This window comes from Hyposmocoma kahamanoa, unplaced genomic scaffold (assembly GCF_003589595.1).
Source record: "Hyposmocoma kahamanoa isolate Upper Pololo Valley unplaced genomic scaffold, ASM358959v1 77478, whole genome shotgun sequence".
NCBI classification, from domain to species: Eukaryota; Metazoa; Arthropoda; class Insecta; order Lepidoptera; family Cosmopterigidae; genus Hyposmocoma; species Hyposmocoma kahamanoa.
The window spans coordinates 345-15,258 of NW_020653930.1; the positions used below are offsets into that span (position 1 = coordinate 345).

The 14,914-nt window shown below is 35.2% G+C and overlaps 1 protein-coding gene across 1 annotated transcript; it reads left to right on the top strand.

The window, feature by feature from the left end:
• Window positions 1-858: 858 nt before the first annotated feature.
• On the top strand, window positions 859-1,446 carry LOC113232710. The gene has a single exon (XM_026467487.1). The coding sequence runs from the start codon at window positions 859-861 to the stop codon at window positions 1,444-1,446; it is 588 nt and encodes a 195-aa protein (XP_026323272.1).
• The last annotated feature ends 13,468 nt before the right edge of the window (window positions 1,447-14,914 follow it).

Consider the following 14,914-nt stretch of genomic DNA (forward strand, 5'->3'; position numbering starts at 1 on the left):
GTCAAATCGGTTTCACTTAAAAAAATGACTTATTTAATTACAAAAACAAAAATTTTAAAGTGCTTACAAAATTAGACTGAGTATACTAGTATTTATAGTAGACAGAACCGTAAAGTCAGATTTGTATTTCCTTTTCTTTATCGCAAATTCTGAAACGGCAACACTGATGTCGATTTAGCGTCACTCTGCATCGGCGCCCGCGCAGTCTTTCGCCGTCTTGGAAGTTGACTGTACGCTTGGTTATTCGTGGTGTTTTTTCTTGTGACTCGGCTGTGCTTTTGGACTACTTCTATTTTCAATCTCGTTGACCTTGGCTTGGATATTTTGGACTTGATTCTGTGTGAACTCTTTTTCAACATGTCGAAAAGAGGACGTGCTTTAAATAGCCAGACTCGCGAACTGGTTGTGAAATTACACGACTATTTCGAAAGGGAGTCACTTAATGGTGGACCTCTATTACCAGTGACACAAGTGCAAAATCGCGTCGCAAGTGCACTTGGAATCGGCAAAAGAACGGTACACACCATCATACAAGAAAAATATGGGCCTTCCGGCTCTCAAGAAAACGTATTACATACGCCTAGAAAGAGGAAGAAAAGCAAGCCTGTAACAGGTATCGACACGTTCGATGCAGACGCTATTCGTAACCATGTTTATACATATTATACTAGACACGAGTACCCTACTGTGAGTAAATTGTTGGTATCACTTCGAGAGCTTGGCTTATTTACTGGGAGTGCTACCTCACTGATTACAATTTTGAAAAAAATTGGTTTTAAATACAAGAAGTCTGACAAAAGAAATATTATGATGGAAAGACATGATTTAATATTACAAAGAGTTTCATTTTTGAGAGAAATGAATAAAATTACAAATTGGGATAATGTTGTGTTTATCGATGAGACTTGGTTGAACTCAAACCACACAGTACCACAATCATGGACCGACGACACTAAAGCATCCAGCTCGAAAGTGCCAATGGGAAAAGGTGGTCGCCTCATAATTTGCCATGCTGGATCAGCCGGGGGAGGTTTCGTTAATAATGCTTTACTAGCATTTGAATCAAAAAGTACAAAAGAATATCACGAAGAAATGGACGCAAACAAATTTAAAGAGTGGTTTAAAACTTTACTTCAGAACCTCCCCGAACAATGTACAATAATTATGGACAATGCATCGTATCATTCGGTTCAAATAGATCGAGCGCCGACTCAGGCAAATAAAAAGGCTGATTTGGTGGCATGGCTACAGAGGAATGGTGTCGAAGCTGACATGGAGCTATTGAAAGTGGAATTGTTAAGATTAGTGCGAGAGCATAGACCTACAAAACTTAGGTATGAAATTGATGAATTGGCACTTGAGCATGGACATAAAATTATAAGGACACCGCCGTACCACTGTCAATACAATGCTATTGAGTTGATTTGGGCTCAAATTAAAGGTTAATATTTTTGCATTTAATACTGTTATTTTAAATTCGTATATATTAAGACTTATTTTGTACTAGTAGCATATTTTAATAAAGTACAAATGTAAAGAGGTAACATATAAACTTTCGAATTTGTAATATCACTGTGAAGGAACATTACTATTTTACAACAGTGTTTTTTTTTTACAGGCTACGCAGGACGTAATAATACTAAGCCACCGTTCTCCACAAAAAAAATGATGACTTTATTAAAGGAAGCATGTACTAAAGTAACAAAGGAAGACTGGAGAAAGGTGGTGGAAAAAACTAGAAAACTAATAAAAGAAGATTTTGACAGAGATGTTAATATTGATAATTTAATTGAAAACGAGTTAATTATATGGACTGGTGAAACTAGCTCAACAGATGGTTTTGGTTCATCTTCCGATGACGTTGATAAATAAAAAATTCCAATAAGGAGGTCTTTTGTTTTACTTCAGAATTTTGTTATTTACGTACAGGTTATCCTCGTGAACTATGCTAATGTATAACTACAATACAACAACAAGTACAGGTTGCCGTTGTGCTCACTTAAAATACTTACTTATTATTTCTATTAAACTGTATAACGTTTAAATAAATGTTGATTGATATATCTAGAACTGAAAAGCAATGAACAGAAAAATAACCTAAACGATTACAAACTCCTAAAATTTTTAATCGATTTCTCGTGAGAATCGTTTAAACTGGTTACCGATATTGCAGTTCACATCACTATTTACGTTGCGATGACATGTGTCAAATATGATCTATTATTTTGTGACGACTATAGACGTTTATTACGGTCCAGCATTTTTTTTTCCTTGGAGTCAAGACTAGGTCTGAGGACCCAGGCGTCGGTTCAGCAAGCGGGGATGGAGTCACTACCTCTGGCGAAAGCGTAATGTCCCTATTGACATACGAAGACCCTGGTCTTCTTCGTGGCAGTTGAATCTATAAACAAATAGTGTAAATTGTACACCACATACTATAGTTACATGCTCTCATTTATTTAATATTAGCTAGTGAGTCAGGTTCCAGGAATAATACTTACAGGTACAAATAATGTAGGTATCGAGTCTTTCATTAGTACACGGCGATATTTTCTTTGTATGAAACGTTTGTCGTCAAAATGTTTGCTACAGATAGTGGAGTTCGTACTAGGAGTCCAATCTGGTCTGTTTACAGTTCGCATACATTTTTCAAACAATGCTGAATTTCGTGGAAACCTAGAAAAAATATCAGATATTCTATTACCAAAGTTTGAATAATAGATTATAATAACATAAATTGACTAAATGACTTGTATTTGTATCACAGTATATCACTAAACAAAGATTCAAGTTTTTATCGATAGTGAGTGAGTCCCGTGACGTCACCGCTTTGTCAAGCACTAGCGTAGCCAAACAAATTACTATTTTACACGTTTTTTTTGCGAATTCTGTTTAAAATCACGAAATATACTTAAATATATAAATGTAAAAGAAGATACTATTAGTAAAATCTCTTTTTCTGAGCCGATTACTAGCTGAAATATTGTAAAATAAGGTTTGAAAAATTTCAAAAGAAAATCGTATTTACCTGTGAAAAGTGTATTGATTCGGATTATTTCGTCTTGTAACTTCACATCCAGGTACAGAACACGACACCATATTTGTAATATGTAATGTTTCAACTATAATCCAAGATTTAGCACAAAAATCATTAACTTATAAATAAATGGACGACGGGTGTAATACAAAAATCACGAAAAAAATGTCCCAAGTCAACCTATTCGAAATTTAAATTGTAATGTCATCGCAGTATCGCGCTGTCTTGATGAAATGAAAAATGAAGACTAAAGCGGAGTTTGGCGCTCTGTATACGATTTTAGCGCCTTACAAGTGCGGACCCTTTTTAGCGCGGACCCAGACGTCCGTATAATTGTAAGTCAATGACAAAAATACACAAATTTCACCGCCACGTCGAAAACACTGGGACGCTATGTCCTCTTACTCGCGAAAACAGTGACATAGCGGTACTTCATTCGCTGTCTCTTTTTCTCTCGGGCGGTTTGAACTTGATTAGGATTTCTCGCTGCCCCGCTTCATTATCTTTAGCGTAGCGAAAAAATCCTAATTCTATGGATGACTGCATAAAATGAGTCTCAGACGAAGAATTGTGATATTTAGAAGGTCCTGCTTGAGGAGATATAGCCGACAAATTAGAAATGTGAGAATCAGATAACACAGAGTTCCTAGGTGAGTTTGGAACTTTATGCTGTATTTGGATTTATCCTATTTCGAAATGGGAACATATTTCATGAGCCGCACAATCCAAACAGCTTAATCGTCTGGCATGGATAACATTTGGATTCTGAATATTCCATGTAACTTGATGGATTTTGAGGGTACCTTTAAAGCCCTTCGGCCGCGTACGAAACCGGACGTTCGTAACCAGTTGGGAAAGTAACATAATTGTGTTTTGTACGATACCAGTTGCGAACGAAGACTTTTTTGTACTCGCACGATACCGTGGTTTTTCGTTCGTAACTGGTTACGAAAAAAGCATAATTATGTTTTGAACGATGCAGGTTTGGAAGGAGGAGAGTTATTATTATTATTATTCTTGCAGCGAAAACCTTGGTAACGTTTTAAACGTAATATTAAAAAAACACATAAAAATAGGTACAATATACAATTATTATATTTACTGAATAATCGCCTGGGCACACTTAACGATTACACCCTGTTTAAATGAAATAAGTAAGTGAGTAAAATTAAAAAATAATACGGAGCAATTATTTCGAGGCAATGCCCTACAGTAATTTTCTTCTGCTTCAATTCTTTGACGGCATTATTAATTTCCAAATCTATTTCCATATAGTTCCTGCTCTTCTTGGTACGTTTGACAAAAATATCACTAACTTTACTTTCTTTCACTAAAATGTCTATCAAATTAGCGATATTAGGATTCTTTTTGCCAATAAATCGGTTAATCCTACTATGCCATCCCTCAACATTATTAGTCGTCCGTATTGTTTCCTTATCGCAATTACAGACTTCCGCAAAGTTTGTTTTAATCAGCCACTGATCATTAAAATATTTATTAAACTTGTTAATACTTTCACCAGAAGGGCTTTTGCTCATTATGTATTGAAACCCACTTTCAATAAATTATTTTGGCAAACGAGCCAATCCAGCACACCTTGCTACGTGTCTGCGTGTTACAGTAGTGGTGATGTCTAAACGCTTTGCTTTTTTAAATAGACACCTATTCAAATGATAATAGCATCCTTTGATAATAATACGTGGAAATACACTTGTAACAGCTTTCATTGCCGCGATCTCGTAATCCATGGTTATTTTTTCTGGCTGCCAATTATAAAATATAGATTTAATCAATAGAAAAAGTATTTCGTAGGTTTTTGTATTTTTATCGGGAAGTAGACAATATATCAATGGATGAACTGATGATGCTCTTTCATCATGCCCGTGAATTGTGTATAATTGTTTAAATGAACTAGGACATGATTTAAATGTTCCGTCTCCTAAAATATGTTTAAATCCATCTACATATTTTCTCATATTTTTATTACAGAATATGATAATCCTTTTTTCGTCTTCCTCGTTGTGATAGTCGGCTAAAATAAAATCTTGGTACTTCTCTGGTATTACCACATAATTTGGTGATTTAAACTGCAGCTTTGTCGCACCCAATATTTTTTTCCTTTCATTGTACAGGCCCGTCTTTATATTATTGAATCGTGGAATTGCATGTAACATATCCATAACGTCATCTTCGAGTTTAGAAACCATTGCACTATATTGCTTTTGTATCGATTCAAAATTACAACGGCTTGTTTCCTTCAGCAAGTCCAGTTCTTTTAAAACTTTATTTTTTGCGTAATCTTGTTTACACGTATCTTGGTGTGATTTCTCCTTTACAATTTCGTTTCTCACGTTAAGTGTAATGCTGCTCGTACAACCATTACTATTGTTTGGACAAAGCCAAAATGTATTGTTATTTCTGTAAATTTTTTTACGGTGGTATTGTCGACCGCTATATAATAAATTTCGCCCTCCACGTCGTGTAGTAACAAATTCTATATCCATACTCACTTTCGTGAACTTCGATTATGAGATTTTAGCACGCTCAAAAATGGATTTGGCGTAATATTGCATTAATGACACTAGTATTTCAAATACGACGACATAACATGACTCAAGTTTTCATATCTATCATTAAATAGGTCTGATATATCACACCAGCCACTACAAATTATAGGTTTTAATGGTTACGATTGAAGAATAGACTCTCCTTCGTCGCTATTATTTTTTTGTTTAAAATGGGTACATTTCCTAGTTCACCCAACCACGGTTTCGTGGGAGTACAAAAAAGTCTTCGTTCGCAACTGGTATCGTACAAAACACAATTATGTTACTTTCGCAACTGGTTACGAACCTCCGGTTTCGTACGCGGCCGAAGGGCTTTAAAGGGACTTTTCATTTGTCAACCAGTTTTGATAACCGTTGCGTTTGTACTATTTCTTGTTTTTCCGCAATATTCTGAGTTTTTCGGAATTACTTCTTTTCTTGCGTTCACGTTGAGTTGACTCTGTTGTCCTCCGTGAAAGCCTGAGATCTCTGTGTTGTGATGATTGCTCTTTACGGCATTTCGCGTGGAGTGACCGAGTTAATTTTCACCCACAAGACAATTATTAAACATTTCGTGACGTGAACTGTGCGTAAAACATGTCTCGTGTCAAGTGCTGTGTGCCTGGATTCCCATCAACTTCGGGACAAGGTTACAAAATTAAATTAAATCAAGGTTAAAAACATTGATTCCAACATTAAAAGAATCTTACAAGCCGTAATTACGGTCTGAGGTTTTTATTTTTTTAGTTTATTTTCAAGATACCCTCAATCATTTTCTGTTTTCTAAAGATATGATCTTCATGTGATCGTGGTTAGAAATAGCCTATAGTAAGTAACCAACTTGAACTATAGTTTTTTTGTGACTTAAGAGTTGTAATTTAGGTAAATCTGTCAACCTTTTTTAAAGATAAATCATGTTCTAGTGTATCAAATACGAGGCGCAGTCAAAATATTTAAACAACCAGTTTGTTACGTTTTTACTGCAGGGACAGTAAAAACTGTTAATTTAAAAAATCAACTAATACAAATAATCCAAAAAGTCCAAGAAACTGGATCGAAAGTAGTGGCTACTATCTGCGATCAGGGTGCGACAAATATGTCGGCGATAAATCAACTTCAAAACATGACTAAACAAGAATTCTTACAGAAAGGAAAATAATACGTAGGTGGATTTATTGAAATTAACAATGAAAGAATTTCTAATATATTTGATCCACCACACCTTATGAAAGGTATTCGAAATAATTTGATAACCAAAAATTTTAAATATATGATGGAGGGAAGAGAGCAAACTGCAAAATGGAGTCACATCACAATGTTGCATGAAAAAGGACCAGGGTACAAGGGCGTCAAAATTACTGCCAAAACTCAGAGCTCAACATGTGGTGCTACAAAAAATGAAAAAAATGAAGGTTAACATTGCACTCAAGTTTTTAGTAAAGCTTTTGTTGGTGGAGCCCTTGGCTACATGGCAGGTTTGTATTTAAAAAATTAATTTGTAATCGGAATAGGCAGAAGCACATTTTACGTAGTATATTCAAGGCCCGACGTGACATGTGACCGTTAGAGGGTCCACATACCTTTGGGCATATAGGTTTCCGCTTTCATCACTAGAGCGTTGTATTCTGTTTTGTACATAGGCCCAAGAAAACCCTCAACACTAGTATCATATCCCTATTTATTGCTTAACTTCTTGAGCATCAGGAGAAGCACTGGTACTCAGGCTTTTATTGTCTTATTATCTTTAAACCTTGTTACAGACTATATTTCAAAGTTAAATTTCCTTAAGGGGTTTATCTTATTTGTAAGACATTTATTTTCAGAGTCAGGAGCTCTACCAGCAGAATGCAGTGAAACAGCCGACCTTCTAATTATTTTTGACGACTTGTTCGACTCAGTTAATGGGGTGCCACACTGAAGAAAAACATCACAAACAGTGCCGTGGTGCCGTGACGAGAAAATCACCACATCATAAATTGTGGATTAAGTGTTTGCCGATTTTAAAAAGCATGCGATTTGTATCAAATAATAATACTGCATCGGTACCATCTTTGTCGAGCTGGATAAGAACAATAGAAGGATTCCACTCCATAACCAAATATTTAAGTTCACAGGGCATTAATTCTATATTGTTGCGTAATTTCAACCAAGACGCCCTGGAAAACTTTTTTGGTGACATCAGGTCACAAGGCTTCGGCAACATCATGCCAGATTCGTCCGCCTTTGAAACCGCGTTTAAAATTTTATTAATAGGTAAAAAATGACCTATTAATTTAAATTACCAATTGTAGGAAATAGTGTGGTGAGATATAAAAACATCTCACCATACTATTTCCTACAATTGTGAAAAAGATGATACTTTCTATTTACAATGTGTTGAAAAGTACTTTAAATACTTTTTAAAACAAAAGGTGCAGAGGAAAAGTTTAGAAAAAAACAATATTACTGTTGAAAGCCAACATTTAGATATTAATTTATTAAATACAGAGGCACTTATTAAAAGTTCAAGGCGGAATGTAATTGAGAAATGCGCAGCTATAGGTTATTGCAGTCGGTGGATTGCCTATAAAGCGAAAAGATTTGTTAAAAAATGTAAGACTTGCATGAACGACTTAGAAACTAAGGAAAACGAAAAATTTCATGATTTTATTAAAATAAAAGAGTTCAATAATAAGAGATGGCTTTGCTATCCGACAAGAGAATTGTTCAACTTCTTCGCCCAGGTGGAACACATCACCTACCATATTCTCAAAGATAGTGCAAATAAAGAAAATATTGGAGAATATATCAATACTATTTCGTCAATTCATTTGAATTTTAATTTTATTACTTGAAAAAGTATTTGCTCAGCAAGAGTACAATATTTTTTATACACAACTGGTGCAAAGAAGTAAGCAATTTGCTCTCTGGCAAGGCCAAACTCCTGGATGGTCAAGATGCTTTTAAGGTATCCTATCCTTTAATTATTATAATAACTCACGAAAAATAAAAAGGAAAAATGTATGAAACATATAAAACAAACGAAGATAATTTGTGGAGCAAGTTTTGAGAAAAATTACGGTAATTTTGTTAGAAGAATTATTTCGTTTAGAGTTAATTTAAATTGATGTGCAATCAGTATTTTTGTTGATAAATGAACACTTTCGTTGTACATTGGGAAAATAGCAGTAGTCTAGTTGTGACATATGTTTTAAATTCGACTCATCCGAAGAACATAGTCCGTTGTGATTATATAGCGAAAAGAGAATAGGTACATTACGAGAATAATTTCGTTATTCAAACTAAGGCCCATGTAAAAGTGTTTTGGAAATGTATGTACCTTAATTCGTTTCGGAAATATAAAATCAAACAACAATCGATCGGATATCCGCAGTGAAGAAGAACGAACGAAATGTACTATGTTCTGAGAACAAGTAGTCTTGCACATAGATCTTTTTCTACGAATGAGTGGAATTATTTTTGATACTAGTTTTGTTTGCAGTGAAATAATTTTTTTGATGTGAAAGTTACTTGAATAGTGGACATAATTTTGTATGTATTAAGTTTTCTGATATGCACTATTCCCATAAATAAATTGTTTTAAACAAAATATCAAGAGTTTTTTATTCTTATTTTGTTAATATCGACCGATTCCAATAACCCTATAATATAATAAAATAAATAATAATAATAAAATAATTCGATAATCTTCGGATTCGGATATCGGATAGACCGATAGAATTGGAACATGTGAAAAAGCGAAATGGGAACCACCTATTTAAAATTTGTCGCTACAATACAGTTCCATGTTCGCCGGCCAGAGTTCGCTCTAAGTCAAAGGCCAAGTTTCCCGAATGTTTCATTATGGTACATAGTTGTCTATGGACGGCGCACTTCGAAATCTATCTTAGCGAGAGATACACGCGCATTTCTTTAATAATAACGTTCTCGTATGCGGTCTCCGCGAAGTACATTTTTTTTTGTAATTTAAAGTAATTAAATCTAAAAACTTTCTTTTGCCTATTATGCTTTCTAGTAACGCTTATTTAAATTGTAGTCGTAACGGTTTTTTTTATTTTGTAATGTTTGTCTATTTTTGTAATTTGAAATGTTTTGTGTACTTTTGTAGTTTCCATGTTAATTCTGGCATGTAATATAGACAGGCCAAATTCTAAACATTCCGAGTCTATATTATGTACTCCTTCAAATTTGGTTAAATCATTAAACGTCTTGGAAGTTGCTTTGCAAATATAACAACGCATGGTTGAGGACGTAGTTGTTGCTGCGTTACAGACTTTACCATCCATCATGGTGAATAATAACTTGTGCGCGACAATCACTTCTTCAGTCCCGATTGTTGTTTTGCTTGCTGATAAATTATTGATTTGTTCTTTGTGATAATTAATTTCTTCATTTGTTATGTCCTTTGTTTCGTGTATAAATCTTATCCTCATTGGTCTGCAAAAGCGTGGCGAAGAGGGCGATTGGTTATGCCAAATTTTTTTATTATTAGACTTGCAAACTAGATGAATGGGTACTAATGAAGACTGGAATATGTTAGCATCAGAGTCACTAACATTGGAAAATTTTTGTTTGAACTGGGCTTGTTGAGAGCCTTCACAACCCCATATACGTGAGCTCTAAGTGCGCTGATTCCTCTGGTGTTAGTGACGTCAAAACTTCTTCCAAATATAATATAAATCGTTTGGCTGTGTGATCTAGTAATGCCTGTAATTTAATTTCAGCACACGTTTCAGTAACACGGTAAGCATCCATACTGGGATAGCAATCTTGTTTTGCTTTTTGAAGAATTGAGTAACATGGATATAATTTTTTTGAACTAGCTCTTATGATTTCATATTGCTTTCTTGTTAAAGATGCTTCAACAAACATAGACAAGGCTTGTGTTGTTGTTAACTTAGTAACTTTGGATTCAGGGGCATCAATCTTTCTCACCGCTTTACGATATTTATTACCACGCGTTGGTGATTTCATAATTTCTTTTACTATATGTGCTCCGCTGATCCACAATTCACTAAATTAGATACGAAAACACTGGGTAAATGATGGAAGATTTTTGTTGCGGTAATTCGGTTACAGTACGTGCGATCAGCAAAGTGCTCGAAAGACGAATGACCACGCCGTGAGGAGTCAGCTACAATAAATAAAGATGGCGGCCTATTGTTGTATAGATCCTTGTCGGGTCTCAGGTAGCAAAACGTTCCAGGAATTGGCATTTTTGTATTTTAGACTTTTGAGCGGCTTTTTGGGTCAAATACTCCTGTGTGCGCCGGGTCGAATGTGTATGCAGCAGCAGTGTCAAATTTCAAGCCAGGTAGTTAAAAACACACAAACAACAATTAGAAACAAATTACGTAGGCCACTGCCGGAGGTCTCAAAAAAAACCGAAATCAGAACACTAATTTATTAAAATTTAAAAAAGTTACAATAATTAAATTACACTAATGCTATGTGACTCGACCGATGCGAGGTATCGAAGTGGCGGTGCACGGCGTCACGTTGCCCCAGCGCGGCGGCGTTGTCACGAGGCCTTAGTCTGCACTTTTACCTAAACACACGTTTTCTATGTGCCGTGTGCAATGTGGTCTTTGTCAGCATATTGCCTTCGGGGTTGGTACATAACACCTTCCCGCCAAGATCAACAACTATTTTTGACGTTGAGTAGAAATGTTGCTGGCGGAATCTTCTGGTCCAAATGTGAGTTGCTGACTGTAGGTATGTCATAAGTTGGCGCTGTTGTAGTGTCCTCTGGTATAATCTTTGTTTTCTTACACTTGTTGCATTTTCTGTATAGTACAAGTATACTGAGTGCACTTGCACTTAATAGTGTAACATAAAATAGTAATGTTGTGTGATAGAACGATGATGTAGTTATATTTTTCAGATGTGTGGGAGATTGCGTGATAATTTTGTCTTGAATGTCTCGCAATTGGTTCAAATTGATGGAGCCCAGAATAATAGTGGATGCGGATGCTGTCATCATCTCGGTATCATCTGATGGAACATTCAGTATTTTCATCGACTGTCCTTGAACGTCATCTGCATCTGCGTTGTAGATAGTAAGCTCTCTTGTTTGTAAAGAGCAATGAAGGGGTATGGTGGCCAAATAGCTGCCGTCGAACATCCTGTAGTCATCTCTATCACAGGATAACTTAACTTTCGTCGGTCGTGGGAATGTTAAGGTCTAATGTCTGTCGTCTAACTTTTCCATGGTTTCTTTAAGGAGTTTTACAATAGTCTGCTGGCAGGAGGCATCGAGAATTTGTTCCTCGATAAGTCGCTGGATACAATCGGTGTCCTTCCTTATGTGCTGGTTGGTACTCTCGTGACATAGATACCGAGTGTTGGACTTCGGGCATTCTGCCTCTATGTACACATATGATTTCCCGTCTGTTGCTATTAAGGTATAGGGGGGAATAATCATTTTCCTATCTTTATTGGGCAGGATAGGTAATTTATAAAGGTTATAACTGGAATGTGAAATTATAGGAACTCTAAATACTATCACTATTTGACTACCTGTAAAATAGGATCCTGTTTCTATTACGTCATAATAATCTCTTAACTCTATCTGTAGTAACTGATTACTACTATAAAGGACCTTAAGTTTTTCTACCATCTTAACCAAAATATCTATTACCTAACATGGAATGGTGAGTACTCGAGGTATGAGTAAACGCCAATATATCTTCTATCCTAAATAGTTCAGTGGACAAACCATCTACGTTGTCACTGATAATCGTCAAAAGCTGAGCACATTTAGCGTATTTCATTAAGCTATGTTCAATAAAGAGATTCGTTATTTAATAATAAATATAAAGTATTATTAATTTTATTTTGATTGTTAGCAATTTGGGTAATTACACTAGTTTGTTGAACTATCCATTCTTTACTAAGACTAATATGATTATTGATTTGAGAAGTAATCTGGTTTTGGTTATCCATAAGAATTTTAATGGCATCGTCGTATTTAATAGCATCATTGTAGTCTAAATTTTCTGTAATACTTTTAATAACGGTTCCTATGCCGTTTATAAGACCTCTCCTTTCTCGATGAGGTTTTAGACTCTGTAACTGATAGGAAACCTTATCTAATTTAGTATGTGAGTAAAAGAGCTGTATTTCATATAGCATGTAAGTATCATTAGGTAATATAGTTAGCATTTCAGTAATTTGGTTTCGTACTGAATTTATTCTATCGTCAATATCAGTCAAATCTATATATTGTAAAACTATGGTAATGAGTCACTAGTGTCAATGGTCCAAGTTTAAAAGGTAAGAATCCCGGTCCATCGTTCATACTCTCAAGTGTTATCTCGTGCGCCGTTGTTAGGGTCAGGAATAGGGTCGTCAGTGTCCTGTAACAATTTACTGCTTTTGGGTACTCTTTTAAGTCTAGATTTCGCAATAGGGTTGCGTTTTTTGGAAGTGTATATGTGAATAGGTAAATCGGCTAATACCGTATCGTGAGTATAACGCGGCTCTAGTTTCTGCCTACTAGCCATAGGGTTGGAAACAAACATTGCTGTTGGGGTTGATATTCTTGTTCGGGTTCGCTAGATTTATTACGGTTTTCAATAATGGCGGTTCGGTTAGCTAAACTGGTCTCATTAATTAAGTCGTATACAGTCTTCATTCGTTCCTTATGATTTTGTGTGTATTGTTACATTATATGTCCTGTTATATCGATGTCTATGGGGTCTCGAGGGTCAAAATGTCCGTTGATGATGTCGTAGGGTCTACACATGGTGAAGCTATGCACTGAGCTGTTATAGGCAATTAAAGCATATGGCATGAGATTGACCACAGCTTCATTTTCGTGCTGAAGGCGTAAGATACGAAGATGTTCCAGTAATGTTGAATGGAAACGTTCGATGTAACCATTATCATTAGGGGCGTGCGCAAGAGTTTCGTGATGGGCGATTCTATGGGTTCTAACGAATTCGGCAAACATTTGGTTGGTGAATTCAGTACCTTGGTCGGTTACTATGGTGCGGGGTAAACCATGGTGAGTACAAAATTGTAAAAGAGCTTGTAAGATGCTGAGGGCGGTGCCATCTCGTAAATTATAGGCTTGGCCGTATTTGGAGAAGACGTTGATAAACGTAACTTATTTTTCATTTCGAGCAGTGAAAAGATCCATGTGGACAATTTCAAACGGTTTTGTAGCAGGAGGTACAACGTTGAAACATTGTTGAATAGGGTGCCTATCGTATTTAGCCTGACCGCATATGGTGCATTCATTTATGAATTTTGTAATTATATCTTTCATTTTAGGCCAAAAGATCTTTCTAGAAAGGGATAGGTAACATTCATTAATTCCTCTGTGGTTGGTTTTGCCATCATGATAGTGTCTGATAATGTCTTGTGGTCTAAGATATTCTTTGACAATTTCTAATTCGTATTTTACAAGGACTAAATTCATAGCAGAGCTTTTAAATTTATCTTGTAAAATTGGAACAATTTTGTACATAGCTAATGGGGGTGTGATGAGAAGGGCTGTTTTGACTTTGGGGTTGATATATTCTTTGATAGCATTAAGAAGATCCTCTTCGAGGTTAGATTCAGATAGTTGGACGGATACACGCGTATGTGTTTAGTTACTGTAGGTCATTTCTTTATATAACCTACTAAGTTGAGAAATAATTGCCTATGGAACTTGTTTAGGGGGTCATCACGTATAGTATACTTCTAGTATGGGGTTTTCTGAGTCGGCATAAAGATAAATAAAAATAGAGATAAATTTATTTCTGTATAAAATATTAACCTAAATACATACATAAATCTTTTTAAATAACCTATTATTTACATATATGCGCAAACAATGAAATTATTTTATGTTTACATTACTTTAATAATTAAGGTTAGTAGTGCAAATTAATGTAGGTGATACCTAAACTAAGTAAAATTGTTTACTTGTGTCTTAAGTATCTAAATTGGTGACTATAGCATAACGGTTAGTCAACATATTTTGTTCAATAACAATAAATTACAATAATACATAAATCTTAATTATAATAGCTGGCGTCTTAATTATATTTATATTACTTAAAAACTGATATAAAATTTTCAGTGTCATTGTAGTTAATTCTTTTTAACCAGTCTTGTACGGTTTTTTTTTACATTGAAACTTATTCATAGGATATATAGATAGAGAACGATTTATTTTATTATACAAATAGCTACCAAGAAAGCAAAGGAATCTGTGGGAGTGTTCAGTTCGAAACCGTTCAGTTGAACAAACAATGTATGCTCGTCTTTTGCTGGTTTGGAGTGATGGGATATATGGTGTTAGTGAATGCTTTTTTATTACGGTTAGTAGTATGAATAG

Bases quoted from the DNA above. Each gene is read 5' to 3' on its own strand.
- LOC113232710 (XM_026467487.1), top strand. From the start codon at position 859: ATGAATAAAATTACAAATTGGGATAATGTTGTGTTTATCGATGAGACT.